At 37.5% G+C, this 25,052-nt stretch overlaps 1 protein-coding gene across 1 annotated transcript in view; it reads left to right on the top strand.

The window, feature by feature from the left end:
* Positions 1-25,052, top strand: part of ITGA4 (integrin subunit alpha 4) — a 1,222,769-nt gene that overhangs the window by 821,896 nt on the left and 375,821 nt on the right. Inside the window, exon 17 of the mRNA XM_044075262.1 lies at positions 22,759-22,835. Coding sequence (XP_043931197.1) covers positions 22,759-22,835 — 77 coding nt within the window. The remainder of the gene's footprint in view (positions 1-22,758; positions 22,836-25,052) is intronic.

The following is a 25,052-nucleotide window of genomic DNA, read 5'->3' as shown; positions in this document are numbered from 1 at the left end:
TTGTAAAACAAAGCTCATCCCTCACTTTCTTCAAATGAATTTGGATAGACGGAAGTAGAACCATGAATTCATTCCCGGGGCATGGTCCATGCCCCTTATGGATAGGAGGCAATCTGAAAAGCATGTCTAGGTTTCAACACGTAAAGATGCACTACCCTGATACTACCCTATACCATATCTGTGGAATTAAGATATATTATTGTCACATCCTGGGTATTATTAGCTAGGCTTGTAAAGATTCTTGGGCCATTAGCCTAGTAATCACTTATGAACATATGAAAAAAATCCATCTAATGATTATGCAATACCTGTTACAGAATGTCCAGATTATAATGTCATATGTCTGGTCTGTTCCTGATAAAACTTTTAGTTTTCTGGCAAATCATTGAGGATTGAAGTCACTAAATAATGACATACATTTGAGTTTCAGAATTCACATCCTTCTGAAAATGGATGCTAACACAAAATCTTGTTATTCCAGCAATGTTCTAAATTTATAAGAGCAATATTAAAAATGTGCCCCTATTTACGAGCCTTTGCCCCCCCCCCCCCACATTATCTTAGGCTTTGTCCAGATTTCTTGCAGTAAGAAGTTGAGAAATATGGATTAGCCATTTAGAAAATGTGCCTGTATTGTTCAAATTATAGTTTGTTGGAGAAAAATACCATGGAAGAAAGCTATAGAATGGCAAGCAGAATTTTCATTCATTAAGCTAAAAAAGGCAAAGATTTTTATGGCTGTGCTTCAAGAATATAGTAATGCAAAGTTCAGTGTAAAAAGATGTAACATTGCAGATAATGTGAAATCTTAGAGCAAAAGAAACAATGCACAGATCAGAAAAATGCAATAAAATGGCAATATATTCTATGTAGGTTAGCAAATGGAGGAATACACATTTGGAATTGTGCATTAAAAATGTAGGTGTCACAAGGTGTGCACGTTCAGGAACAGTATAATGGAAAGTGCCCCATATTTATATGTGAATTATATAACTTTAAAAACATGGACTAGGATCATCAATAAAATGTTGAAATGATAGTATCTCAAGTGTGTGTGTGTGTGTGTGTGTGTGTGTGTGTGTGTGTGTGTGTGTGTGTGTGTGTGTGTGTGTGTGCACATCTGTGAGCACATTTGTGCAAGCAGGGGTGTCTAAGGAGTGTGTGTTTATGTTTGTATGGTGGGTGTGTGAATGTGTATGTATGCAGATGTATGGATGCATACATGTGTGTGTGTGTGTGTGTGTTTGTGTGTGTGTGCATGTATGGATGCATATGTGTATAGATATATGCATGTGTGTGTGTGTGTGTATATGTGTGTGCTTGTCTATGTCTGTGTGAGTAGGTGCATCGATGCTTGTGTGAATGTGTGTTTTTGTGCAATTTTCTGAATGAATGCATGTGTGAGTGAGTGTGTACTTTTGTGTGTGTGTGTGTGTGTATGTGTATGTGAGCATGCAAGTGTGTGTTTGTGTTGTGTAGAGGCAGATGTGTCTATGTTTGTGTGTGTCCATGTGTGTGCACTTGTGTGAATGCATGCATATCTAACAATGTGTGTGTGTGTGTGTTTGTGTGTGTGTGTGTGTGTGTGTGTGTGCACTTGTGTGGATGCGTGTGACTCTGTGTGTGTATATGTGTGGGTAAGCATGTGTGTGTGTTTATTTTGTGGGGTGTGAGTATGTATGTGTGTAGATGTGCATGTGTGTGTCTGTGTGTGTATGTGCACTTGTGTGAATATATGCATGTGTGAGTGTGTGCATATATGTGAGTAGGTATGTGTGTAGATGCATATGTGTGTCCCATGTGTGTGCATTTGTGTGAATGCATGCATATGCAAATGTGTGTCTGTTTAGGGGGATTGCATGGGTGCTGCATACATGTGTGTGTCTGTGTGTATCCACTTGTGTGAATGTACACGTGTGAGTTTGTGCATGTGTGTGCATGTTTGTGTGTGTGTGTGTACGCATCTGTGCCCTTGTGTGAATGAGTGTGACTCTATTTCTGTTGTGCAGGCATGCATATGTGCATGTTTGTGTTCATAGGGTCATAGGCTCATAGATTAGTACTAGGCTAACTGCCCTTGTATGCCATTTTAAGCGTAACCAACTACTCCCTGTAAGAATCAAAAAGTGCACCTTGTGTCTGTAGGGTAAACACCTTAACCATTATACCAACATCCCTGTGGGGTTGAGGTGTGTGTGTGTGTGTGTGTGTGTGTGTGTGTGTGTGTGTGTGTGTGTGTGTGTGCGCGCATGTGTAATTGCATGCATGCATGAGCATGTGTGTGGGTGTGGGTGTGAATGTATGCAGATGCATAAGTGGGTTTGTCTGCGTGTGTGCACTTGTGTGGATGAGTGAGTGTGTGTGTGTGTGTGTGTGTGTGTGTGTGTGTGTGTGTGTGTGTGTGTGTGTGTGTGTGTGTGTGTCTACTGAGTAATGTCTTCCTTTGCAGGTCTAACAGAACAAAAGACATAGTACACCAAACTGTAGTGACAAAGAGGATCACTCAGAGGCAGACCAAAGATGGCAAGTGACACGGACCCAACAAGTCCATGATGGCCCTGTCATTTGTGAAAAGACTAAACCCTGTTAGGCTAAATAGTAAGGACCCATTGAGTAGTGCAGGGTGATTGCTGTTTTTGTGGGTTCCATTTATAACATATGTTACTAGCCTTCTCAGTAACTGAAAAATGTTTTTAGATTGTTCTGTGGAACACCAGTGTTGCATGCTATTCTCAGGCACATTCCAGTAGCCTACAGAAGGTATATTAGAAGTGTCACAGTGTAGTCATCTAGGATACTGATACCCTCCATATATGCATGGTAAGCATATAACATTCCAGTAATGTACAGATGATATGTAAGACATATAATCCTCTGATTCACGGATAGTGACACAGTACTCACATGCATGGCAGTGTATACAATAGACAGCATCATGCTTCCTGATATACTCCATGAATTATGATCCACAATGCATTGGCCTGCCTGTCTGTCATGTAGAGCACAATAGACTATACCCATACAGCTGACATTGCTCAAATGGAACTCAATGAGTAATCAGCTATGTATAACCTTAATTGTAGCACCACAAATGGATTCTTCAAACACATTGGAAGTGTCCATAGTCTCCACATCTAGCAGCTAACTAGCATATTCCAGAAATTTTCCAGTGATTTTTAAAACAGATATAATTTATAAGTATTTAAGAAGCATCAAAATGCAAACAAGCAACTGTAATGCAGCAGTAATGTGAGGACAAGAAAGTTTCAAAACAGTGCTTAGAAATGAACTACATGCTTTGTATGTCCCATTGCTCATGCTACATTCCTGTTAAAGTTTGCCTCCATCCAAAATGATATGCTGAAAGGAAGTATAACAAGGCTTATAGCTGAGTATGCACAGATTTAAAAAGATGATTTGACAGTCTAAAAATAGAGGTCAGATACCTGAGTCTCAAATGGGACCTGCAACAGTGTACAGGAAGGAAGGTTCCATTGAGGCTCCAAGCATGCATTCTGCAACACAATGTGACTACAGCAAAGAATGCACCACCAGTAACATGTAAATATGGCAGACTTTATTTGACCATGCATTGGTCTATAGATGATATCTTACTGAATTGTTTTAGTGTAACTTGTGGTATGTGAATGTGTTGTGCATGACAGAGGTCTAAGGCAAAAAAGTAAATATTTGTTCCAAAAAAGTTGATTTCTTTGAAAATGGCATTTAGCTGAATGTCTTAATTATAGAAAATCAAAGAGCAGAAAAGATAAATATATATATGGAAACACTTTATAAGCTCGAAATCCTGAAATATCAAATTTCCGTATTTCGAGCCCATAAAGTTGAATGGACGGAAATCGTGAACCCGGAAATGTCGAATCCAACAATGTCGAACCCGCGGTACAGATAGCTCATTAGGTAAGTGTTGTTTATTTTATGGTTTTGTGGAGGGGTTGTGTGTTTGTGAGTGTATTGGAACGTTTTATGTGTGGGTTAGGGTAGGTCGGTCTGAGTGTGAATGTGTTAGTGTTGGGAGTGGTGGTGATTTTATGTCTGTGATGTGTGTTTGTGTGGGGGGTGGAATGTGTGGTGCTGGGTTGTTTGTGTTATGGAGTGTAGTGCGACCTCGGAGTTAGTATATATTAGTAGGGGGTGTGGGTTGCAGGGTTGTTCCCTCCCTTGTATATAGTAAGGGTAGGTGTGTGTGTTTGTTTAGTTATGTGCGTGTGTGTTGTATTGCTTTTTGTACAGTCGGGAGGTGTGTGTGTTTGTGTCTGTATGTGTTTTGTAGTGTGTGCTGTGTCTTTTCACGGTTTTGTGGTTTCTGGAGTTTGGTTTTCGTGGTTTTGTGGTTTTGGTTATTTGGATTTTTTACTTCATGGTCTCGAGATACTGAAATTCGATATTTCAGTATTTCGAAATTATGAAGTGAATCCACATATATATATATATATATATATATATATATATATATATATATATATATATACATATATGTATATGTATATGTAAAGAGAGAGACAGAAAGTAAATACACTACTAATACCAGTTAGAAACTTTTTCAAAGTATATGCTATGGTCAAAGTCTAGGAGCAGAACACCAAAATGTGTATGCTCTGGATAGTCATTGATGGTGCTGTTGTGCCATTGAAACAGGAAAGGTATTTGCAAAAAATGAGTCTTATTTTTTTTTTTTGTCTTTTCAATCTGTACCTGAAACAAGAAGAATGCATTATTATGTATGAATGTGTGTAGCATGCTAATCAAAAATTGTGTTGGAGGATGGTGGAGTTGGTTGTATTTGAAAGCAAATGACTTACTGTGGTTTGATCCTAGTGAAAAGATACTACTATTTGGCAAAGCCATAGCTTACTATTGAGGCACTTTGTGCTGTTCCCTGGTCTGGTACCTCCCTCAACTTGAAAAAAAGTTGTACTTAATGACCAAAAAGGAAAGGCTCATTCTTCTTTGAAAACTACAGAACACTAGCATAGTACAGATTATACCGTACATGACGCATTAAAGCTCTTCAGCCCTGACTGCAAATGAAGTATCAACATTCGTTTCTGAATGTCAGTGCTGCACTAACAACCAATTTTGCATTTCCTGATCTCACTCCTGAATAACTTGCACTCAGGGTAAATGCTTCCTTTACCCCACTGTAGCTATACCTCTGATGTGCGGGGAGTGAAGTTGTTTGTGCATGCAAAACAAATTGGAAACTTTACCTGGAATGGAATTTCTTTTCATCACAGTCAAGCATCTAAGGAATACCTAGTCAAAAGTCAGCTATTCGGGCAGTGCTTAGTCCTTGAAACCAACTGATCTTATGTTATGTGATCACAGGTTAACAATCATAGGTGTGGAAAGATATTGTGTACAGTATATGAAGTAAGATGAAAAATATTAATGTAGACAGAGCCATTTCCAATTGACTAGAATAAAATATGATAAGTATGCCAAGTCAAAATGTAATTATTCAGGAAGGTGTGCTGTCTGTATGTTAAAGCTATACTCAAATTATCACGATTCTAGGTTGTCAGAGGCAGTGGCTATATGTGAATCAACAAAGAGAGCAAAGTGCTAGGAGAGAGAATAAGATAGCCAAAAACCTTATTGTAAATTCGCCACAAACGACAATAGCATGAACGCCTTTACCACACTCGCGTTTTCGTCCTATTAACCGGACTTCATCAGATATATAAATTTGCAATCATCAAACACCTTTATACAAATCATTAAAACCTTTGACCAATAGAATCAAACTTTTCATTTTGAATAAACAAATCATACTTCATTGGGCTCATTAATAATAATAATCAATATTACCTCACTTCCTCTTAAAACTTTATCATATTTAGTAAAGCAAATTTTTAAATGTTTAAATTACTATTCATGTCATAATGTCAATCAAAAATCTCTTAAAAGCACCATATTAAAAAATGAATAATTAAATAAAAACCACATAAGTTAAATAGCTTATAAAACTTAAAGCATTCTTCTGTTTGAAGAAAGTGTAATCCCCGATCCAGCAGTGCCACCTTCTGTTATTCTGGAATATAATGCATTAAAATAATAACACTAGGATAATATTCCAGAAAGAATGGGGAAAGTTTATTTCCCTTACAGACTTAGAAGGCCTCCCTGAGAGTACACCCAAGATAGTTTTTAGGAATTCCGCTAGTATAAAAGGCATTTTAGAAAGTAGGAAGGACCATCACAAAAAGGGTGGAATGGGTAAGAGAAGAAAAATGGGTACCTATACTTGTGGGAAGTGTAATCAGTGTGAATACATTATAAATGAAGAAAACATTTTTTTAGAAAGTAGAGGGAGGTGGCTAAGTAGCAAAGGTTTTTTTAATTGTGAATCCAGGGGTTTAGTGTATCTTGCCACGTGTGAAATGTGTAACTCCTTTTATGTGGGCAAAACGGAGAGAACCCTCAAGAGAAGAATATATGAGCACATTTATGGTATAACAAAAGGGAAAGAGACAAATGCCCTATATCAACATTCTAAGATATGTGAGGGTTATAAATTTCATTTTTTTGTTTTAGAACAAATTAAAAGTGATATCAGAGGAGGCCCTTGGGAGGACACAGTAGGTTATAAGGAACTATGGTGGCAAATAACCTTGGAAGCAAACAAAACCCCTGGTTTAAATGAGTATGTATCCATTCTTCCACTCCTAAAATTAAGAGCAGCTAAGCTAGAAGAATTGTAATAAAGATGATGTATTATCCAAAAATAACAGAAGGTGGCACTGCTGGATCGGGGATTACACTTTCTTTAAACAGAAGAATGCTTTAAGTTTTATAAGCTATTTAACTTATGTGGTTTTTATTTAATTATTCATTTTTAATATGGTGTTTTTAAGAGATTTTTGATTGACATTATGACATGAATAGTAATTTAAACATTTAAAAATTTGTTTTACTAAATATGATAAAGTTTTAAGAGGAAGTGAGGTAATATTGATTATTAGTATTAATGAGCCCAATGAAGTATGATTTGTTTATTCAAAATGAAAAGTTTGATTCTATTGATCAAAGGTTTTAATGATTTGTATAAAGGTGTTTGATGATTGCAAATTTATATATCTGATAAAGTCAGGTTAATAGGACGAAAACGCGAGTGTGGTAAAGGCGTTCATGCTATTGTCATTTGTGGCGAATTTACAATAACGTTTTTGGCTATCTTATTCTCTCTCCTAGAACTTTGCTCTCTTTGTTGGTTTATTCGGTATTGGTGGAGCGCTTTCGCACTTTTTCTTGGTTATATGTGAATCAAACTGAAATACATTAATATTAGCAGTGTTAATTTCATTTAATCTCAGTCAGACATCTGAAGTATACCTATTTGTATGTCATGAACTGCAGTTTGTAAATGAATGGACACACATTGTTCAGAAAGTTTCACTAGTAAAATGGCAAACAGTTTCAGAGATACAACCTAACTTTGGTATATAACCACAGTTGGTCGTTATGGCTATTAGAATGTGTAAGATGACAGAGGTCCAGGGTGAGAAATGCAGTACATGTCCAAACCAGATCTGTATTAAATAGGAATTACATCAAAAGAAAAAAAAATAACATGCATTTTTCTTTAAAGTGACATTTACTGATACTGTAAAATTCTACCACCAATAATTTCTATATTGATCAAAGTCACATGATCCAGTCAGCTCATCAGTGAGTTGCTTGCAATTCTTTAAGGAAAGAATGACATTCCTAAGTGTGTAATGTACCTAATGATCCAACTGTAGTTCTCTTCAGAGTTTATAAAAAAGTTGAAAAAATATTTCAGTCTGTCATACATAAATGCCGAATGCATGCATTTCACAGTGGCAATTTGGCAAGTTGCATTTCACTTGGCTTTTCATAAAGGTAGGTGTATGACTTCTGTCTCATTTGGGTTAAGAAATGCATGTTTAGGGAATAAGCCAAATCACCTTGCTAATTCAACAGACATATTCTGCTTGAATTTGTCTTTATAAAAATCCCGGTTTTATTTATTATTATTTGCATTCCTCAGTACTAAAAATATATACTTTCTAGAAATATATGTTAGCATGGGGTATTTCTTCTTGGAGGTAGAGTGCAGTTCTAAAACTCCCAGCCAAATTGGTTGTCAGGCTGTGCTGAGAATGAGTTGCCCCATCATAGATGTATGACTGAACAGTGACTGTACTAAATCTGTCTAGATCTCTTACAGCACTGTATACCAGGTTGGGCACAGTAACAGACATGAGAGATGTGAGTGGTGACCACAGCATTGTATCTTTCCTGTTCTCTACATTATTATTGCCTGTTTGATAGTCCTGCTAGCAGGTGGAGATTGTATAAGATTGCCTGAATTGGGCTAACAATGTCAGACTGTGTTTCACTGGAATGTATTTCAGTGGTACTGCCATCGTCATTACTGAAAACATCTCCCGCTATTACTGATATCATTTACATGTGTTACTACTGCAGATGATACCTCCTTATTGCCCTTTACCACACTATAAGTGCTAGTGCATTGATGTTGCTGAAGGCAGTGTCTTCCTTTTTGTTCCACACCAGACATCAAGACAATCATTATGTCAGTGAAGCCTTTATACAACTGGATAGACAAGAAAAGAACAGATGTATATCAGCAAATGCCCACTATATACAGTGCATTGTTCAGTATGCAGTGTTTATAGCAGAAAATGTAATTTGTTCCTTCAGTATTGGACATCACTCCCATGGTAGCAGGAGCCACCGGAAGTGCTATTTCTGGAGGCAGCTAGTCGGGAGTTTCATCCTTGCTTGATGTTGCTGTCTTTAAAATAGTCTTAATGACAAGGATGTCAGTAGATCATTTGATGACCATGGAAATGTTAGTGAAAGTTCATATTCTGCAACTTGCTTGCTAGTTAGATGTGTGACGATGTGAGATATTGCCAGCTATGCCAGTAGAAGGGCAGTGGATGTGGAACATATCCCAGCACACCTATTCAGAATTTTGTAAAGAATTATACATTGTTTGTATATCAAACTGATATGTGTATGTATTATTGACTCATAAGCTGAGAGTCTGGGTCACTTACTAGGAATGGGGGTAGCATGGGAGCCAGAAGTCATATGACCAGATGTGTATGACATAATTCTGTAAGCCAGTTCGGTAATGATATTTTAATACTAGATTAAATTGAAGTCTGAGAGCACTCTGTTTTTGGAACCTGACAAAGAAGGACACCCTCACCTACTTCATCTTGCCTTACTCTAGTAGGTGCGTCAGGGAATATTAATTCTGTAGTTCAATCAGGAAAATATCATGAGATTAGTTAAGTATTGCTTTTCTGTATCTGTGTGAATCTATTCATCTGTGTTACTTTAATATTTCCTGTGACTGAAACTCTGGTGTTTATTGTTAATAGGTATTCCTTATCTTGATATTCTTTTATCATTTATCATTAAATATATGTAAACTTTTCATTGTGGCTGGTCCTTTACAGAATATTTGAACCTTTGAGGGTACTCATATCTATTTGTTGAATTTATGGCCACTCCTGAAAGCCTTACTGCATTGGTCAAAAATGTACCATTTGTACTAATATTAATTTCACTCAGTATCATTGGGTACCCTTGTAAGATCCATAGAGTAGCTGGCTTTGGAATGTCTGGTGGCAGTAACTACCTTATAGTCTGGGCTGAAGGATGCATAGATATCTCAGAGTGTGTGTGTCAGCTGCTTGGAGCAGGGATGTGAAGCACTTGTTTCACAGAGTCACAGAGAGGGTGATGGAGGACTTGGCTTAGCCACTCAGCTGAGGACTCAGCTCTATAGCTGTGCCAGTGGGAAGTCTTATTGAGGACCTGGAGGGAGACAGAGAGAGAAATCCAGACCCTGTACTGAGTGTGTTCCCTGTATGCTCTTAAGGGAAATTGTGCTTGATGCAGAGAACTGCATCTGGAAATACTATGTGTATCTATTTGTGTTCCACGTTAACATCCCCCTCCAGTGACAGTGGTGAGGATTCAGGCTCCTTGCTTACTGGCCCTGTGAGGGGACATCACAAAATGAATCCTTGGTTGTATGCTGACAGTGACTTGTGGCATGTTGTTATTTCTGAGAAGGACACACCCATCCAGTGACATTTCTAGTGCTTTCAGTAATATGAAAAAAGCCATATAGTAGTCAGTCATTACAAACATACCTGCAAGTAGCTGGTGTGCATATTAGCAGATGCACATAGTAGCAATATCACTGAGAGTTACAGCTTTATAAATAACTTAATGAGGAAGAGTGGTGACAACTGACTCTCCAGGAGTGATATCTAGTAATTCCTCTCTTGGTTTGAGAGATGAAGCCAAACTAGACCCACCAACAGTACCTGTCATGATAACGATCTACTGCTTTCTACCTCTATCATGCATGATGCTAACACATCTGTGTCAGGCATATAATGCCCCATACCAACCCTATACTACTTAGCACAAACTAAGAAGTCTACATATTTTGAAGAAAATAAATAGTTGTGCTTAAGGCAACACCATCATATTTATGTTCTCTTTGAATTGGATGTACACTTTCAGAGAGAACTGTCTTATAATGTATTTTATCCATGAATCATTCTTCACAAAAAAAAAGATTTCAACAATTTGTAAAATTGTCTTATTTTTAGCATACTGCAGAAGCACTACTCATCTAAATACCACCTCCTAATATGTGGGTAAAATTCCTCCATGTACCAGGAATCACTAGTCATTATTTTAGGTCCCACCTAATTCACCATTCTTAGAGATTAAATTGCATGGTAATTATGGCTGTCTTAAGACAAAGTGATTTCGCTAGCATGTATTGGCTGTATCACATTTATATTACCAAGATCTGCTCTTGGAATGCTACAAAAAGAAATACATTGAGTATAGCTCTAATTCATGCTATGATGGAGAAAAAAGGTAGCATCTTTATGAGTGATATTCAAGTTTTCCAGTGATGATTACTAACAATGTATATGTTCTAGGCTGGGAAGTTAAATTTCACTGTGTAAATGGGAAGACTCTTGATTGTTAAAGTTATATTTAGAACCACAAACCATAAATTAGCTTGTAGCTGATTCTGTGTAACATTTTAAAGAAATTGATGGCATCAGGTTAGTTAAGAATTCATTAAAGCAGGTATTCTGTATAGGTGTTAGGAACTTTCTTGTTTAGCAAAAGCTTGAAATACACCATTGGATTCTTGGTCAGCTGTTTAGCTTGTCTTTTCTCTAGCATCCAAGGCTTACAGTAGGCAAATGAAAAATATCTACACATTTGTTCACTCACATTTTTAAAATGAGTGTCAGGTTGATGTATTCTATATGTATTTGTTTATTATTCTTGTTGACCAGGAAAGTATGACTAGACTATGAAAAATCCCTTTTTAGCAGAGGCCTGGGGAAAGATGCTCCACATGCATGCATTTATAAAAATACTTGTTTACAAACAAGTCAAATGCAATGATAGTCATAGGTATGCACATAAGTTAGAGCAACACTATTTAAGGAGGTAACATTTAGGCAAGAATTTCAAATTTTGAAAGCTTATGTTTCATGCTGAGTAGGCAAAATAGTAATAGCAAATTTGTTGCATAAAGAATAAGGCCAATTTTAATATAGCAATAACCCACGCCTGGGTGTGGGTAATGCTAAATTTACCCACGGTTCGCCCTCGGGACCAAACAAAGCCAACCGTGGGTAAATTTAGCATTACCCACACCCAGGCGTGGGTTATTGCTATTATACCATGACATTATTTAAGAAAAGAAACTATTACTTTTCTTAAATAATGGCATAGTATAATGCCTGTTTACTGCCCTTCCGCAGATGTCTGGCATCCGCGGCAGTTCTGATGTACTGCGCGCCTGCGCAGTACATCAGAGTTGAGCAAAAACGGAGAAAGCAAGATCTCCGTTGCTTTTTAGTGTTTCGCTATGTTAAATGAGTTTAACATAGTGAGACAGTTTAAAATAAGCAACGGACATCTCCGTTGCTTATTTTAAAACTGTCTCGCTATGTTAAACTCATTTAACATAGCGAACACTAAAAAGCAATGGAGATCTTGCTTTCTCCGTTGCTTTTAAAACACTGCTCGCTATGTTAAATGGGTTTAACATGGCGAGACAGCTTTTAAAATAAGCAACAGAGATCTCCGTTGCTTATTTTAAAGCTGTCTCGCCATGTTAAACCCATTTAACATAGCGAACAATGTTTAAAATCGAGTTATACTAATGGAAAAAAGTCCGGGCGACCGGACCTTTTTCCATTAGTATAACTCGATTTACAATGTGCACGCTGGCCAATCAGCATGCACGTTTTGGGGGGGTCATGGTATAATAGTCATTATTGGATTTCTTATGATCAGAAATGTATAGTTAGGAGCTGTTGAGTGTTAAGAAAAGTTAAAAAAAAGTCAAAGTAGGCTGGGCTATATCATGCTGTCTTGAGGATGGAAAGAAGGTGATATCAAAGTTATGTGAAGTTACAGAAGGTGAGATGGGATTTGGAATGAGAGTAAGTTATAGTGGTAGAGATGTAAAATGAGTTTAAGGTACTAGGAAAAAGGGAAATGGGGAATGATAGAGTAACAGAAAAGGTTGGATGAAAGGTAGAAGGTGAAATAACAAGAGGCAGTGAATTAGGGTGGAAAAGAAGGAGAGAGATAAGCTAAGGGCAGAGGCATTGTGGAGTAAGAGCAGTGAAAGAAGGCTGGAGAAAAGGAAGAGGCTATAATAACAATAAGAGGAGGTGAATTGGTGTGGAAAAAGGGGAGATAGATAAGCTAGGTAGGTTATTTGTAGATGCTGCTGTGGCTAAGATAAATGAAACAGTTGTTGTCAAAAGTCAGTATGCCAGACATATGTCTAAGGTTACTTGTGCCAGACCTATTTATCTACAAGTGCATTATGTAATCAGAAGCATCGTGGGTTTGAAACTGATAAGGAGTCATAGCACATTGCCAAGGTTATGTCAGTGGTCATTTTGTCAGTATCTATAAGAAGTGCAGTAGTCATATTCTGATTAAGACAGACTTCCTTCTGGTAGAATAAGTACATATTGTACTTGGAGAAAAATCCAGAGTAGGTATTCAAAGGAAGCTGTAACATTATCAGTCTTTCCAATACTTTGTTCAGCATTACCCGTGTGGAAATTAACTTGTAGCTGTTTCATTTCCTACTGTAGCAGTCTTTGAAAGCCAGGGACTCATAATAAAATTTCTGTCTTAGAATATTGCACTTTAACTGTCAAACTGTAAAGACTTAGTTAATGCAAGTGAGAAATCACGTACAGCTAATTCAGGATCAGGATGGTTATCTTAGTAAACGTGCACATGTTAATAGTTTTGTATATATAGTGGTAACAGATTCAGTACTAAAGGAAATAAGGGAAGATCAATAGTCCACTATGGAAATCTACAGCAGATGTATACAGATAGTGCCCAATCAAAATGGTGTGGGAGGAGAGGAACTTTAGAGTAATGTAATTATACTGGGAGACGAATCAGACACTGGCAGGGAGACAGTTATTTTGCAGTGTAAACAGAATTGGCTAATTGAAAAAAGGAATGAGTCGTAGGAAGAGAAAACCCAAAGCTGTAACCAGATATAAATGATATTACAGAGTTAAAATAGACCTTTTTTTCCTTTGGAAAATTTGGTTAAAATTGTCCTTTTTTCCTACCACACATGGTCACTTTTTCATCACCTTTATGTTCATTGAGAAAGAATTCTTCCTATTTTTGGATATTAATAGTGGTGTAGAATTTGACTAAGCGTGCTACCCAAGTCACACAAGGAAAGCTGTTAAGCTGTAAATTGCAAGTGCTGAACATAAAAGTGTTAGCTTCAACCAGCCTCCCTCATTTTAGTCGAACACTCTTCCGCATTCATCCTAATGAGTTGTCATGACACACTGGATTACAGGGTTATATCTATATAGTCCATGACAGCATAGCTTCCTGCTAGAAACACATGTGGTAAGAACTGAACCTTTTTTATTTTCTAAAGAAAAGTTAGGAGGAATCTTTAGATATGTGGTTCTTCTCTTTAACTTCATTGATATGCAGCTGTCATATTATGTGAAAACATCTGCCCTTCAGACACACACACACACACACACACACACGCACACACACACACACACACACACACACACACACACACACACACACACACACACACACACACACAGAAATAGCTGCTCAGAAATACCGTCATTGAATTGTACATAGCCAAAGATGTCAGACAGTGCATTATATTCATCCTTAGAGCAGTTTTTTCTGTATATTAAACTTGTGCAACTTAATTTCAGTACTGAAGCATAATTCTGTGCACATTCTTGCCGAGTGCTGTGACATTTAATGTTGTTGTAGAATTCAGGTAAGTAATGAGAGGGTCATAATACAGAGTTGTGAACATATAACTAAAGGTGCAAAGAACAGTGATCAGGAAATTATTCTAAAAGGATGTTTGTCTAAAAAAAATGTGTCCTATTTTGTGTCTTGTAAGTCTTCTGCATACCACATGTGGGTTGTTGCAACTCCCCTGTGTTCTGCTATATTTTAATCACATCTGAGTTTATTATTCACAAAAAAAAAAATACTTGATTCCTTTCTAAAAAAAGAAAAAGGAATTGAGTTTCCCTATTTCTTTCTGCAATACTGTAACAAGCAACATGCAGCACTTTGAAACTTTATATTTGAATTTATGTAATCCAAATGCTTCTGTTTTGAATAACTGTGTATCCCATAGTGGAGTACCAGTGTTACTGTTGCTAATGTGGTTGCTTCCAGATAATTTGGCTTTATCTATATTGTTGAAGTCCATCCATTTCTGGACATATTTGTTTGAGGATGTGTAAGTATATCAGTCTGTGTTGGGATAGCTAACATCTCCTAAGGGAATGATGTTTGGTTTAATACACAGGGACTCCATACTAGTTAGGTAGGAGGTGGCCAATTGGGACATAGTTAGCAATCGTATGATAAGGAGTTTTCTTAATAGCAAGTTGGATGTGGAGGAGCTCCAAGTCATTACCTTGTCTAATGAGTCTGGGAGTTATTTTTTTCTTTTTTCTTTTTTTAAGACTATGGAGACACTGCCATCTTTAGTGCCTTCATGTAATGAGGTGGGCTTGAACATGTGATAGGCATAAAAATCCTGTACCAGTGGAGTGTTTTTGTTGGTTTTGAGCTAGGTTTCTGTGATGATGATGCAAGTATCGACATTGTCCAGGGTAGGAAGTGCGTATAGGAAGTGGCTTTTTTTTTGTTAAAGTTCCTGGCATTGAGCATCAATACCTTAATGTTATTTGGAGTCTGTTTTGTTGTCCTGGAAGCTTTCAAAGTATTGCCTAAAAATGGCATTATGGAGTAGGCAAGGATTTAGTTAACATACAAAAACCTTGGGGAGAGAGAGAGATGCAGGCCATCCCAGGCAAAACAGTTAGTACTGTGTACCATCTCCTCCCAGCCTGGTATATACTGTAAAACATTTGAATGATGCCAGCAACAAAACCAGTTGTTGAAAATGATCTTTTTTTAGTGTTGTGGCATTATTTTTGGTGATAGTAGAATACTGCCCAAGACTAGGTTCATATCCACCTCAGACATATTCTAAAAGCTCCATCATGTCTCTTTTCATGTAGACTGCTGAGGTATGTCTCAAGTCATTTATGCCCACATGTATTGTAACTGTGTCATATGTGTAGTTATGGTGCAAGGACTTGTGTACTTAGATAATGTAGTGAATCCTGGTGCCTGATATGTAGCCGACCATGATCCTCTTCTCATACAGCCAGGTGACTGGTGAATCAGTTTGTCTCACTGTGGAGTCACCTATGACTATAACTTTTGAACCAAATCAGTGTGGCAGTTAGAAATTTGTTTCATAATCTGTGCTGCCTGTGTCGTGTGTTCGTGAGGTTGTTGACAGTCCTTGTTTCTTAGGTTACTTTTAGTAGGTAGGCCTTTGTGGTTTAGGTAGGTTACTTTTAAGAGCCTCAGCATATGACGGTCCATGTGTTTGGTCTGAGGTTTGTGTGTTTTGTTTAGCATGGTGCTGTGCAGTACTGACAACCTATTTGTTATTTGTTGTGGATTTGTGTGACAGGTCTGCCTGCAATAACATAGTATAACTGCATCTCTAACGCACTATGTTTACCAGTTTGAGTAGTGAATGGTTGTCAATAAACATGAGACAATTGCTATATTGTCCCAGAATGTCCATTTCAACCAAGTTATCTACAGAGATTGTTGGAAAAAATGCAGATCAATGGCTCCAGGTGCTTATAGCAGACAGTAGGGGACATTGTGCCTATGAGATCTGGGATTGATTTATTGGCAGTGCTGTCAGTCTAATACAAACAATCCAAGTCTAAATGAAAAGAGCAGTGCACCACCTAGAGGAAACCAGAGTCTTTGTTCACAACTATTGCCCTATACCTGCACTATCATAACTTACACATGAACTCATAGTGATTCATGTTCCTCATGACCACTGTCTAACTCTTAATTTCTGCAGTGCACACTAACATTTATATCAAAATTAGACCAAAAGGGTGAGGACATGCTACACTGTGAATTGTGCATCTGACAACCTCATTGAGTATGAGACTAAAGATCTGATCAGACATTTTACTGAAAACGTTCCTTATTTCTTGAACTCTGTAATGCCACAACAGGTAACTTCAAGGTTACAGTAGAGCCCAAATTCAACTTTGTTTCCATGTTTCCTTTTTTCTGTTTGCACCACAGTTAGTAAGGCTTTGTTTTCCTTGTGAAAGCTATCTGCAGAAAGGTAGGCAGCGTATGACTGGCTTCTTATGAGTAAGTGTGGTAGATTCTGGCTTTCATGACAAAAGCTTTGCTGTAGATGTTAAGGAACAGGAATTTTTAAGTGATAGTTAAACTGCTTTACTATTGTTTGAGTCAAAATGTCTGCCACTTGTTAAATAGCTCCTTACTAAGAATAATATGTATATATATAACTGTGCCAGTAAACTCAACAAGTAATTTTTTACTAAGTTTGATAATCCTCTAACTATATTCCTTATTCAAAAATCTCAATAATTTTTTCACAGAACTTGTAAGATTTCTTTTTAAGAGTATTTAAATCTTGAATAAGGTGCAAAAGACATAATTATCTGAAAGTGTTACAGATTCTGATAAGATGAAGTAGGAGGAATCTTTCTTCCATACAGATAATATATATTAACAAATGTGCATTTTCTGGAGTATAATTTAAGCAATCATGGATATGGCTAAGTAAATAAATCACAGACAGCTTTATAGTGTGAAAAAAAAAAACTTTTGTTAATTCAACAGCAGAACAGATATTGCAGGCATTTTAATTAGTTAAAAAAAAAAAAAAAAAAGAAAATTAACATCTACATGATAGAGCTGATGACAAGGTAAATGGTTGCTACTGCAATGATATTAGAATACATGGGAGTCCCTAACAAAAAAAAGTGTCAGGTGACTGACATTTTATGCAAATGGATCCTGACACTTTAATCTGTATCTTAGAGATTACATTACAGAAGTGAAACAGACCACTGGTGTTCTTTGCATCTTCCACCTACCTTTTTACCTCAAAGACTCATATCTATTACAGTAAAATACTGTACCATCTGAATAGTCTTCAGGTGAGCTCAATATTAAATGAGAAAAATAAAGTGATTAGGTAAAAGATGAAAGTAAAAACTGTAAACTATTGGAAACTGCATGATCGATATTTAAATAACCCCCCCCTTGCCCCTTGAGCAAAACCATATTTAATGTATAGACAAGTGATGAGTGCATGTCTAATAGCTAACCGATACATGCAGGTGTATCGACAGGTATGCTAATTTGTTTGTTTTATTTTAGACTGTTTAACTTCCTAGCTATTAGTTCTGGAGTTTTAATATTAATTGTGAGTAGGTTTCTGCTGGCACCTGTTGTTTCCTCCTACATTCTTTTAATGCATTATTTAGGAAAAATATTTATTTATCATTTGTTTACCTGGAAAGTCCAACTTGGAATGAGCCAACTTTCAACAGAGGCCCGGGGAGAAATGCTCCAGACACATGTCTTTACAATGTGGAAGGAAACAAGATCATCTGGAAGAAACCCACATGAACTCAGAGAGGACATGCAGACTCCGCACAGAAGGCACCCCAGCTGAGAATTGAACTGGAGAACCTCTTACTGTGAGGTGACAATGCAAACCACTGCACCACCCATATTACAATAGCTTTCCTTTCAACCCAGAATGAGATTGAAGGCACAGTCTGGAAGGCTGATCAAATAGTATTGCAAAGGACTGTTAAAGTAACATCTCCCTCCTGTTGGAGAATGGCACATAGTTACTTTATTTATTTATGTATTTATTATTTATTTATTTTAAACATTTTTCTCCCTCCTGCATTATACTATGTCTCCCTACCCAGTGTCCCATGTTCATTGCTTAGTCTACTAACTACCTTCTAATCCCCTGGACTATCTCTGATAGGGCTAGGGGCTACTTTGGACCCTGCGGTAATGTCAAAGGGGTGGGTGTGCAGTGGGGCATGCAGCATATCACCTTGCCTCACCTTTGCAGCAGCTCAGCATCGTTGGTCACCCTATGAACACTTTGAACCATGCCCCCTAGTTGCAGCATCCCTAACTACCCCCAACAGTTATGGTAATATCCATCTCTTTCTGCCACTCCATCATTCAATGGAGCTGCTAATAGAACCCAGGTTGCTCTGGTGGTAGTCGCCGCTTTATCCCCCTATACCACTGGAGTGGCTATGCGCATAATTATTATTGTTTTCTTTATAATACTAAAAAGTATTTTAACTATTTAGTTGATGGCATACATTGTCCTATTTTTACCCACATTTTTATGATTCTCTGCTTTTTTGTTTGTATAACTTTATTGCATTCTTGAGTGTTTATATATTATATGTGCCGGATAGCATCACCCAGGGCAAGGAGTGATGTCACTAACATATATACTACATACTTTTAATATGTTACATTTTTATATATGTATAATGAATGTTCCTGTTTTATTAGCGAAATCAGCTGGTTAGCCCCTTATACAAATTCACATACTTTTTCTGTATGACTGTTGACTGCATGAGTTCTAGTTAGCAGTGGAATTTTCCTATCACAAGCACATTTTCCAGCATGTTAATGAGTACAAAGAATTAACAAAAGAGAAGAAGAAGAATGTAGACTATAGAAAAGTATATAACACCACCTGTACCAACGCATTGGCTAGTGTGAGACCTGCATTAGGTCCTCAGAGACAATGGCCACTATTTGAAAAAAAATCCAGACATGTGCAGCTCTCAACTTCATAAAAATCTGGACAAAGGCAAAGGTAATGGGGGGACAAAGCCTTAAAAATAGGGACAATTTTTAAATATCGCTCCTATAAACTTGGAAAGTTGCTAGAATAAAAGATCTTGTGTTGCCATGCATTTTCTGAAGAATATGAAGGCTGAAACTCAAATGCCTGTCATTATTTAGGGAATTCACTCCTCAATGATTCACTACCAAATTCCAGAAAACCACAAAAATCTGGACATTCTGCAAAAATTCGGACATTTGCGAGGTATGCAGCCATGTAAACCAAGGTAGAGAACAAAACCCAGGCATTTTGATTTACTGTTACAGTGATCTGTGCTCAAAGATCTCCTCTAATGGTAAGAACCTATCATAGTTGCACTTTACATCAATGACATATTCCATAAAGTAAAAAAAAAAAAATCTACATTAACAAGCATAGAGAAAAGATGAGCATTTGCCTTGAAGATGGATTTTAGTCAACCAGTTCCAAAATCCTTAGCATGAAATATGCTATACATATTTGTATATAATTTGAACTACACTGTGTAGAGATTTCTCAAAATACCCAAGATAGCGAAACAATGATTGCTCAAAACACCTATAAAATAACATATATAGACTCTGTAACTGTATTGTTTTGGCAGATTTAGTTTTTCTCCCAGAGGTCTATTTCTTGGCCTGTATATGTTGCTGGACTGCAACATCAGCATATCATGGTGAGCCTGTCATGTAGTGCTCCTGTGTGCTGTATCCCCAATGACTCATAGTAGAACATCCACCCATTTTGTGCTCCCTCTCCATTTTTAATTTCTCCAAGTCATTTGTTATTACATTTGGTATCTGAGGGATCATCACTCTTGTATCCCAGCTAATATTTGTAACTATTGCATCCTCCATTTTTCTGCAGGCATGTTTTAAAAGAAGGAACATTTGCTTTCCAGTGGTATCTAGAAAATATAGTTTCCTAAAAATGAAAAAAAAAATGTTTACTGGAATCCGGCCAATAGTTACCATTGCAAGGTTGCACTTTTTTGAGAAAGGGACATTACTTTGTTTCCTAGGGGCATGTGATCTCCGAGTGAGAATAGGAAAGCTGAAGAGGTATGATGGGAGCATAACCCACATATTGGAGTATTGTGGTATGATGGGAACATGACCCCCATATTGGAGTATTGTGGTATGATGGGAACATAACTCCCGTACTGGAGTATTGCGTGGTTTGCAGCACTTTCAAATGTATTTACTTTTTCATGTATAGGAAAGTGAGTGTTTTTTTTTTTTTTTTTTTAATTGATGACTTTTCCTGTTGAGATCCTGCAAATTTATGTGATATAAAGCTAGTTTTCTAAAACCTTAAATATATTGGATATGTAAATAAAATGCAGGAATAAGTCTTTACAGTGTTAACAGCATATACTTGAAGTGCCACAAGTGAGTCACACTGTTCATTTAGGTTCAAATTGATGTGGTGTTAACATTTACGATGACCTAGAACTGGTTAAAGCAAATCACCTTGACCATATGATCATCTCTCAAATCTGAGTGAAATGGCAACTTAGCAATGTAGCTTTACATCACTAGAAAAGTTATTTATTAAGTAGTAATTGTTATACTCACAATATGGAATGGTTATTGAGCAGTTCCAAAGTGGTATTATGGTTTCACCAATGTTTTTCAACTGTGATTTTGTGCTTGCAGGTGGAGGCATGCTAAATGCTCCCCTCACATTCTCAGGTTTTAGCTCCTAGGTTCTCTATCCCCCCACATACATGTGAAATGCCAAAGTAACAATATTAAAGTTTAGGGGATGATTGGTAAAAATGCATTTTAACAGTGAACAAAAAAGTTCCACACCACACTTCAGTTATTTCCTTATTTCTCAAATATCGTTTCTATTACTTGGACCTTTAGTGTCATATCTGATTCTTTACTGCTTCCCAGTGCTGTGCAACCTCTTTTGTAACAGTGTTATTCTTTTCTTTAAGATTTTATCTGATACATAAAATTTTGCAGATAAGTTGGCTATCAGCTATTTTCATATGCTGAGCCCAGTCTGTTTTGGATAGACTTCCTCACTAAATCTGTCTCTGCTGTGTGCCCCCAGTGAAATTGTTGGGCCACCATCCTTTCACATTTCTGTACATGTTCTCTTAAATGCATGTTTTTTTGTGTGTTGTCTTTATTTGAAACTTTTTCTGTTCTGAATCTAACCGAAGAGAATCCAAAGACTCTTAAAAGCTCTTTCCTGTTTGTAGGTACTTTAAATAAGATGAAGTGCATTATTTTATGGGTTGCATCTATCTATGATTCATTGTTAATGTTAGCATTGTTGCCTCACAGCAAGAGGTTCTCTGGTTCGATCCTCGGCTAGGGTGCCTTCTGTGCGGAGTCTGCATGTCCTACCTGTGGTCGCGTGGGTTTCCTCTGTGTGCTCCGGTTTCCTTCCACATCCCAAAGACATGTTGTAGGTGGATTGGACACTCTAAATTGGCCCTAGGTGTGAGTGAGTGCATGTGTGTGCCTTCTGTGGAAGGTTGGGCGCCGGGCTGGCAACTCGACACCGTAAAACTCCACTGCCAATCATAAGCGGACAGGTGATCTGCTGTGGCGACCCCTAACCAGGAAAAGCTGAAAGAAGAAGATTGTCTAATAAACTTTGCATTTCCCAAGGTGCAAAATAACTTATATATTAATATTAGTAACTTTGTAAGGAACAGCTACAGGAATCTATGAGATTAGTGAACATTACTTTTTGGGATGAATTTGCTAAGCCGCGGTGGTGCAGCGGTAGCATTGCTGCCTCACAGCAAAAGGTTCTCCCGTTTGATTCTCGGCTGGAGTGCCTTCTGTGTAGAGCCTGCGTGTCCTCCCCGTGGTTGAGTGGCATTCAAATGACATGCGTAGAATGGGCGTGCCTTCATTGAAGGTTGGGCATTGAGCTGGCACCTTGGCACTGTAAAAATCTACTGCCAATCATTAGCGGACCGGAGTTCCACTGTGGCGACCCCTAACCGGGAAAAGCCGAAAGAAGAAGAACAACAATTTTTTTGGGCTGAATTTGCAACTCCCCATGATACCATAGTTTAGGATGCTTTTGTAAAATGTTTTTCTGTACATGTTCCTAATTAACCTACTCAGCAAAACAGAAAAAAAAATTCATATGTAACACACTCAATTAGAGCACTATTCACTAAAGGGAGAACATGTCACCTGGAACCATACTTTCTTTCTGAGGACTAAGATGTGACTAGTAAATGTCAGTGTTATTTAATTCATAGAGATGATACTTTGACAATAGTTTACAAGTTTTATAATGTACCTAGAAGTCAAGCTTTTATTCATTCTTACACAAAGTGTTGAGCATTGTGTATTGCATGACTGGGATTAGGATAACAGGTGTATTTTTCTTTCAAAAATTCTTTGCAGACTATATTCGCTCGATATTGTGTCTGGAAAAATTGTTCTGCAAATTTAAAGGTGCAGGGATCCTTTGCAGTTCCAGGGTAAGTATTTCCAGAATGTGACATAATTTTTGCTGCAGAAAAATGAATAACGTGTTTAATTTTAAATGAAGTATAGAATGGAAGTACTACTGTAAAAGCAATAAAGAAGGTGCCAATCCATCAGTGGCAACAAAGATCTCAGCAGACTTAATTCAACATAGTTTCATAAGTTCATTGGTACTTACAAAGCTATTAATCTGCAAGGATCTTAAGAAGTCCAGCTTTACGTTTCCCTAGTATTTTTAGTCCTTATATTGTGTGTTCAAATTGCCCAGAAGTGGGAACACGGATGTTTCTGGAGCATTTACATGTTGAGCCTCTCAATGAGGGACAAGGGTGGTAATCCCTAAGTGAATTTGCTGTTACCCATCCTTCCATCCAAATTACATTTCAGTAGAGTAGCAGTAGTATTTTGCTTTATATGAAGTAGAATTCTGTCTGATAAATGCCTGTCCCATCAACATGCTTGACAGGATAGGGTCTGTTGAAGCTTTATGCATGAGATAGACATCATCTGTCATAAGCCTGTATGAAACCAGTAATAAGTAGAAGTCTTTAATACAGTCTGCACAGTGTTATGGTTTATGTCCTTGAGTTTCTTACTGAGGAAACACTGTGGTTGTTCTAATTGTGATATGTGTTTGGAAAAGTACAGACTGAAAGGGGCGTTATACTCAATGATCATCCTAATGAGTACCAAGCACAATGAAATGATTAGATCCCTGGACCTGGATGCCATCCAGTTAGATATAAGCTGATCACTGAAAAAGGACTTTCTTACAGTAGTGGATTCATTGTAATCAAATAACATTTCATTGTTGGCATAGGTTCCCAGATCCTTGACTAAAGGATACATTTTCATGGGAATGTTGTCAGTGTGATAGTTACAAGGGGAGTCATGCTTGCTGAAGAATAAAATTATAAATTTCCTGGTATTTTCCAATAGTTTTCTTGTATATGTAGGATGTCCAGTGCTTTAAAACAAAACTTGGTGCACATAAGTAGGATAGATCAAAAAGATAAGTCTTACTGTAGAAATGTCATTCACAAAATGAGGCTTCATTAAATATTTGTTTGAAAGTCATCACAAAGTTTGGATTCTATACAAAGAAAAACAAAGCTAGCTTTAAGACTGAAAGAAGATATTCTGCTAACTCTGAGGTACAATGTTTTCTGAGTTGGCATAAATAAGTGGGGTAGGTCTTCTACTTCTTCATGTGGGAAAGTGCAGGGGTGTTAGCTCTAATGACAAAATGATGTCTTTGTGTGTGTGTATGTGTGTGTGTGTGTGTGTGTGTGTGTGTGTGTGCGCGTGTGTGCGTGCATGCGTGTGTGTGTGTGTGTGTGTGTGTGTGTGTGTGTGTGTGTGTGTGTGTGTGTGTGTGTGTGCGTATGTGTGTGTTTATATGTTTAAGTCAAGCTGTAATACAGGGACCAAGGTTTTAACATTAGGTGAGCATTGTTTCAGCTTCATGTTAAATAATTAAATAAAAAAGAAAAAGTTCAAAGAGTGTTTAATACATAGGAGTACTCCCCCATACTGAGTACATGCATACATTGTAACCTTTTGTGTGCACATTTGTAAAGCATAAAATTTATATGATATTTTGCAATGCACTTTCAGCTGCCTTGTTTAAATGGGTCCCATACAGAATGCCGACAGCTCACAACGTCAACACCCATATGGCCGACACCATACGGTCGACGTTCAGAGTATCAAAAATGGGGAAACGCCATGTCCCAAAAGTGCGGAATGGAAAAATTTCCATTCTTGCACTGTAGTGCGATCTCGGAGTTAGTATATTAAAGGTACGGGGTGGGGGCGGAGCCCCCATGGTGGGGGGGGGGTGCAGAGGGATGGAGCCCTCCTGCTAGCACAAAAAAGGAAATTTTATTTACCTTTTTTGTGAAGTTCTGGCGCTGTCGATATTATGAGTGTCAACCATATGGCGTCAGCCATATGGGTGATGGTGTTTTGGGCTGTTGGTGTTCTGTAGGTGATCCGTTTAAATATGGCAACTGGCAGTCTTGCTCCGGTGTTTCTGTACCTAGCTGCTGTCATACTGGAACCCTTATATCTCTTTCACCTTTTTTACTGTTATTTAACTTTTAAAATATGAACTGTACCGTATGTGTTCCTTTCATCAATTTCTGAATCTTAGTTAGTATTGGTGATGCCTGTTGATGACAGCAAGTACACAGAGCAGGTAATGAGTG

The sequence above is a fragment of the Protopterus annectens genome, chromosome 6.part0 (assembly GCF_019279795.1).
Source record: "Protopterus annectens isolate FY-2018-M chromosome 6.part0, PAN1.0, whole genome shotgun sequence".
Lineage (NCBI taxonomy): Eukaryota > Metazoa > Chordata > Ceratodontiformes > Protopteridae > Protopterus > Protopterus annectens.
The sequence above is the reverse complement of the archived record's forward strand: the minus strand, read 5'-3'. Positions and strand labels throughout refer to the sequence as shown.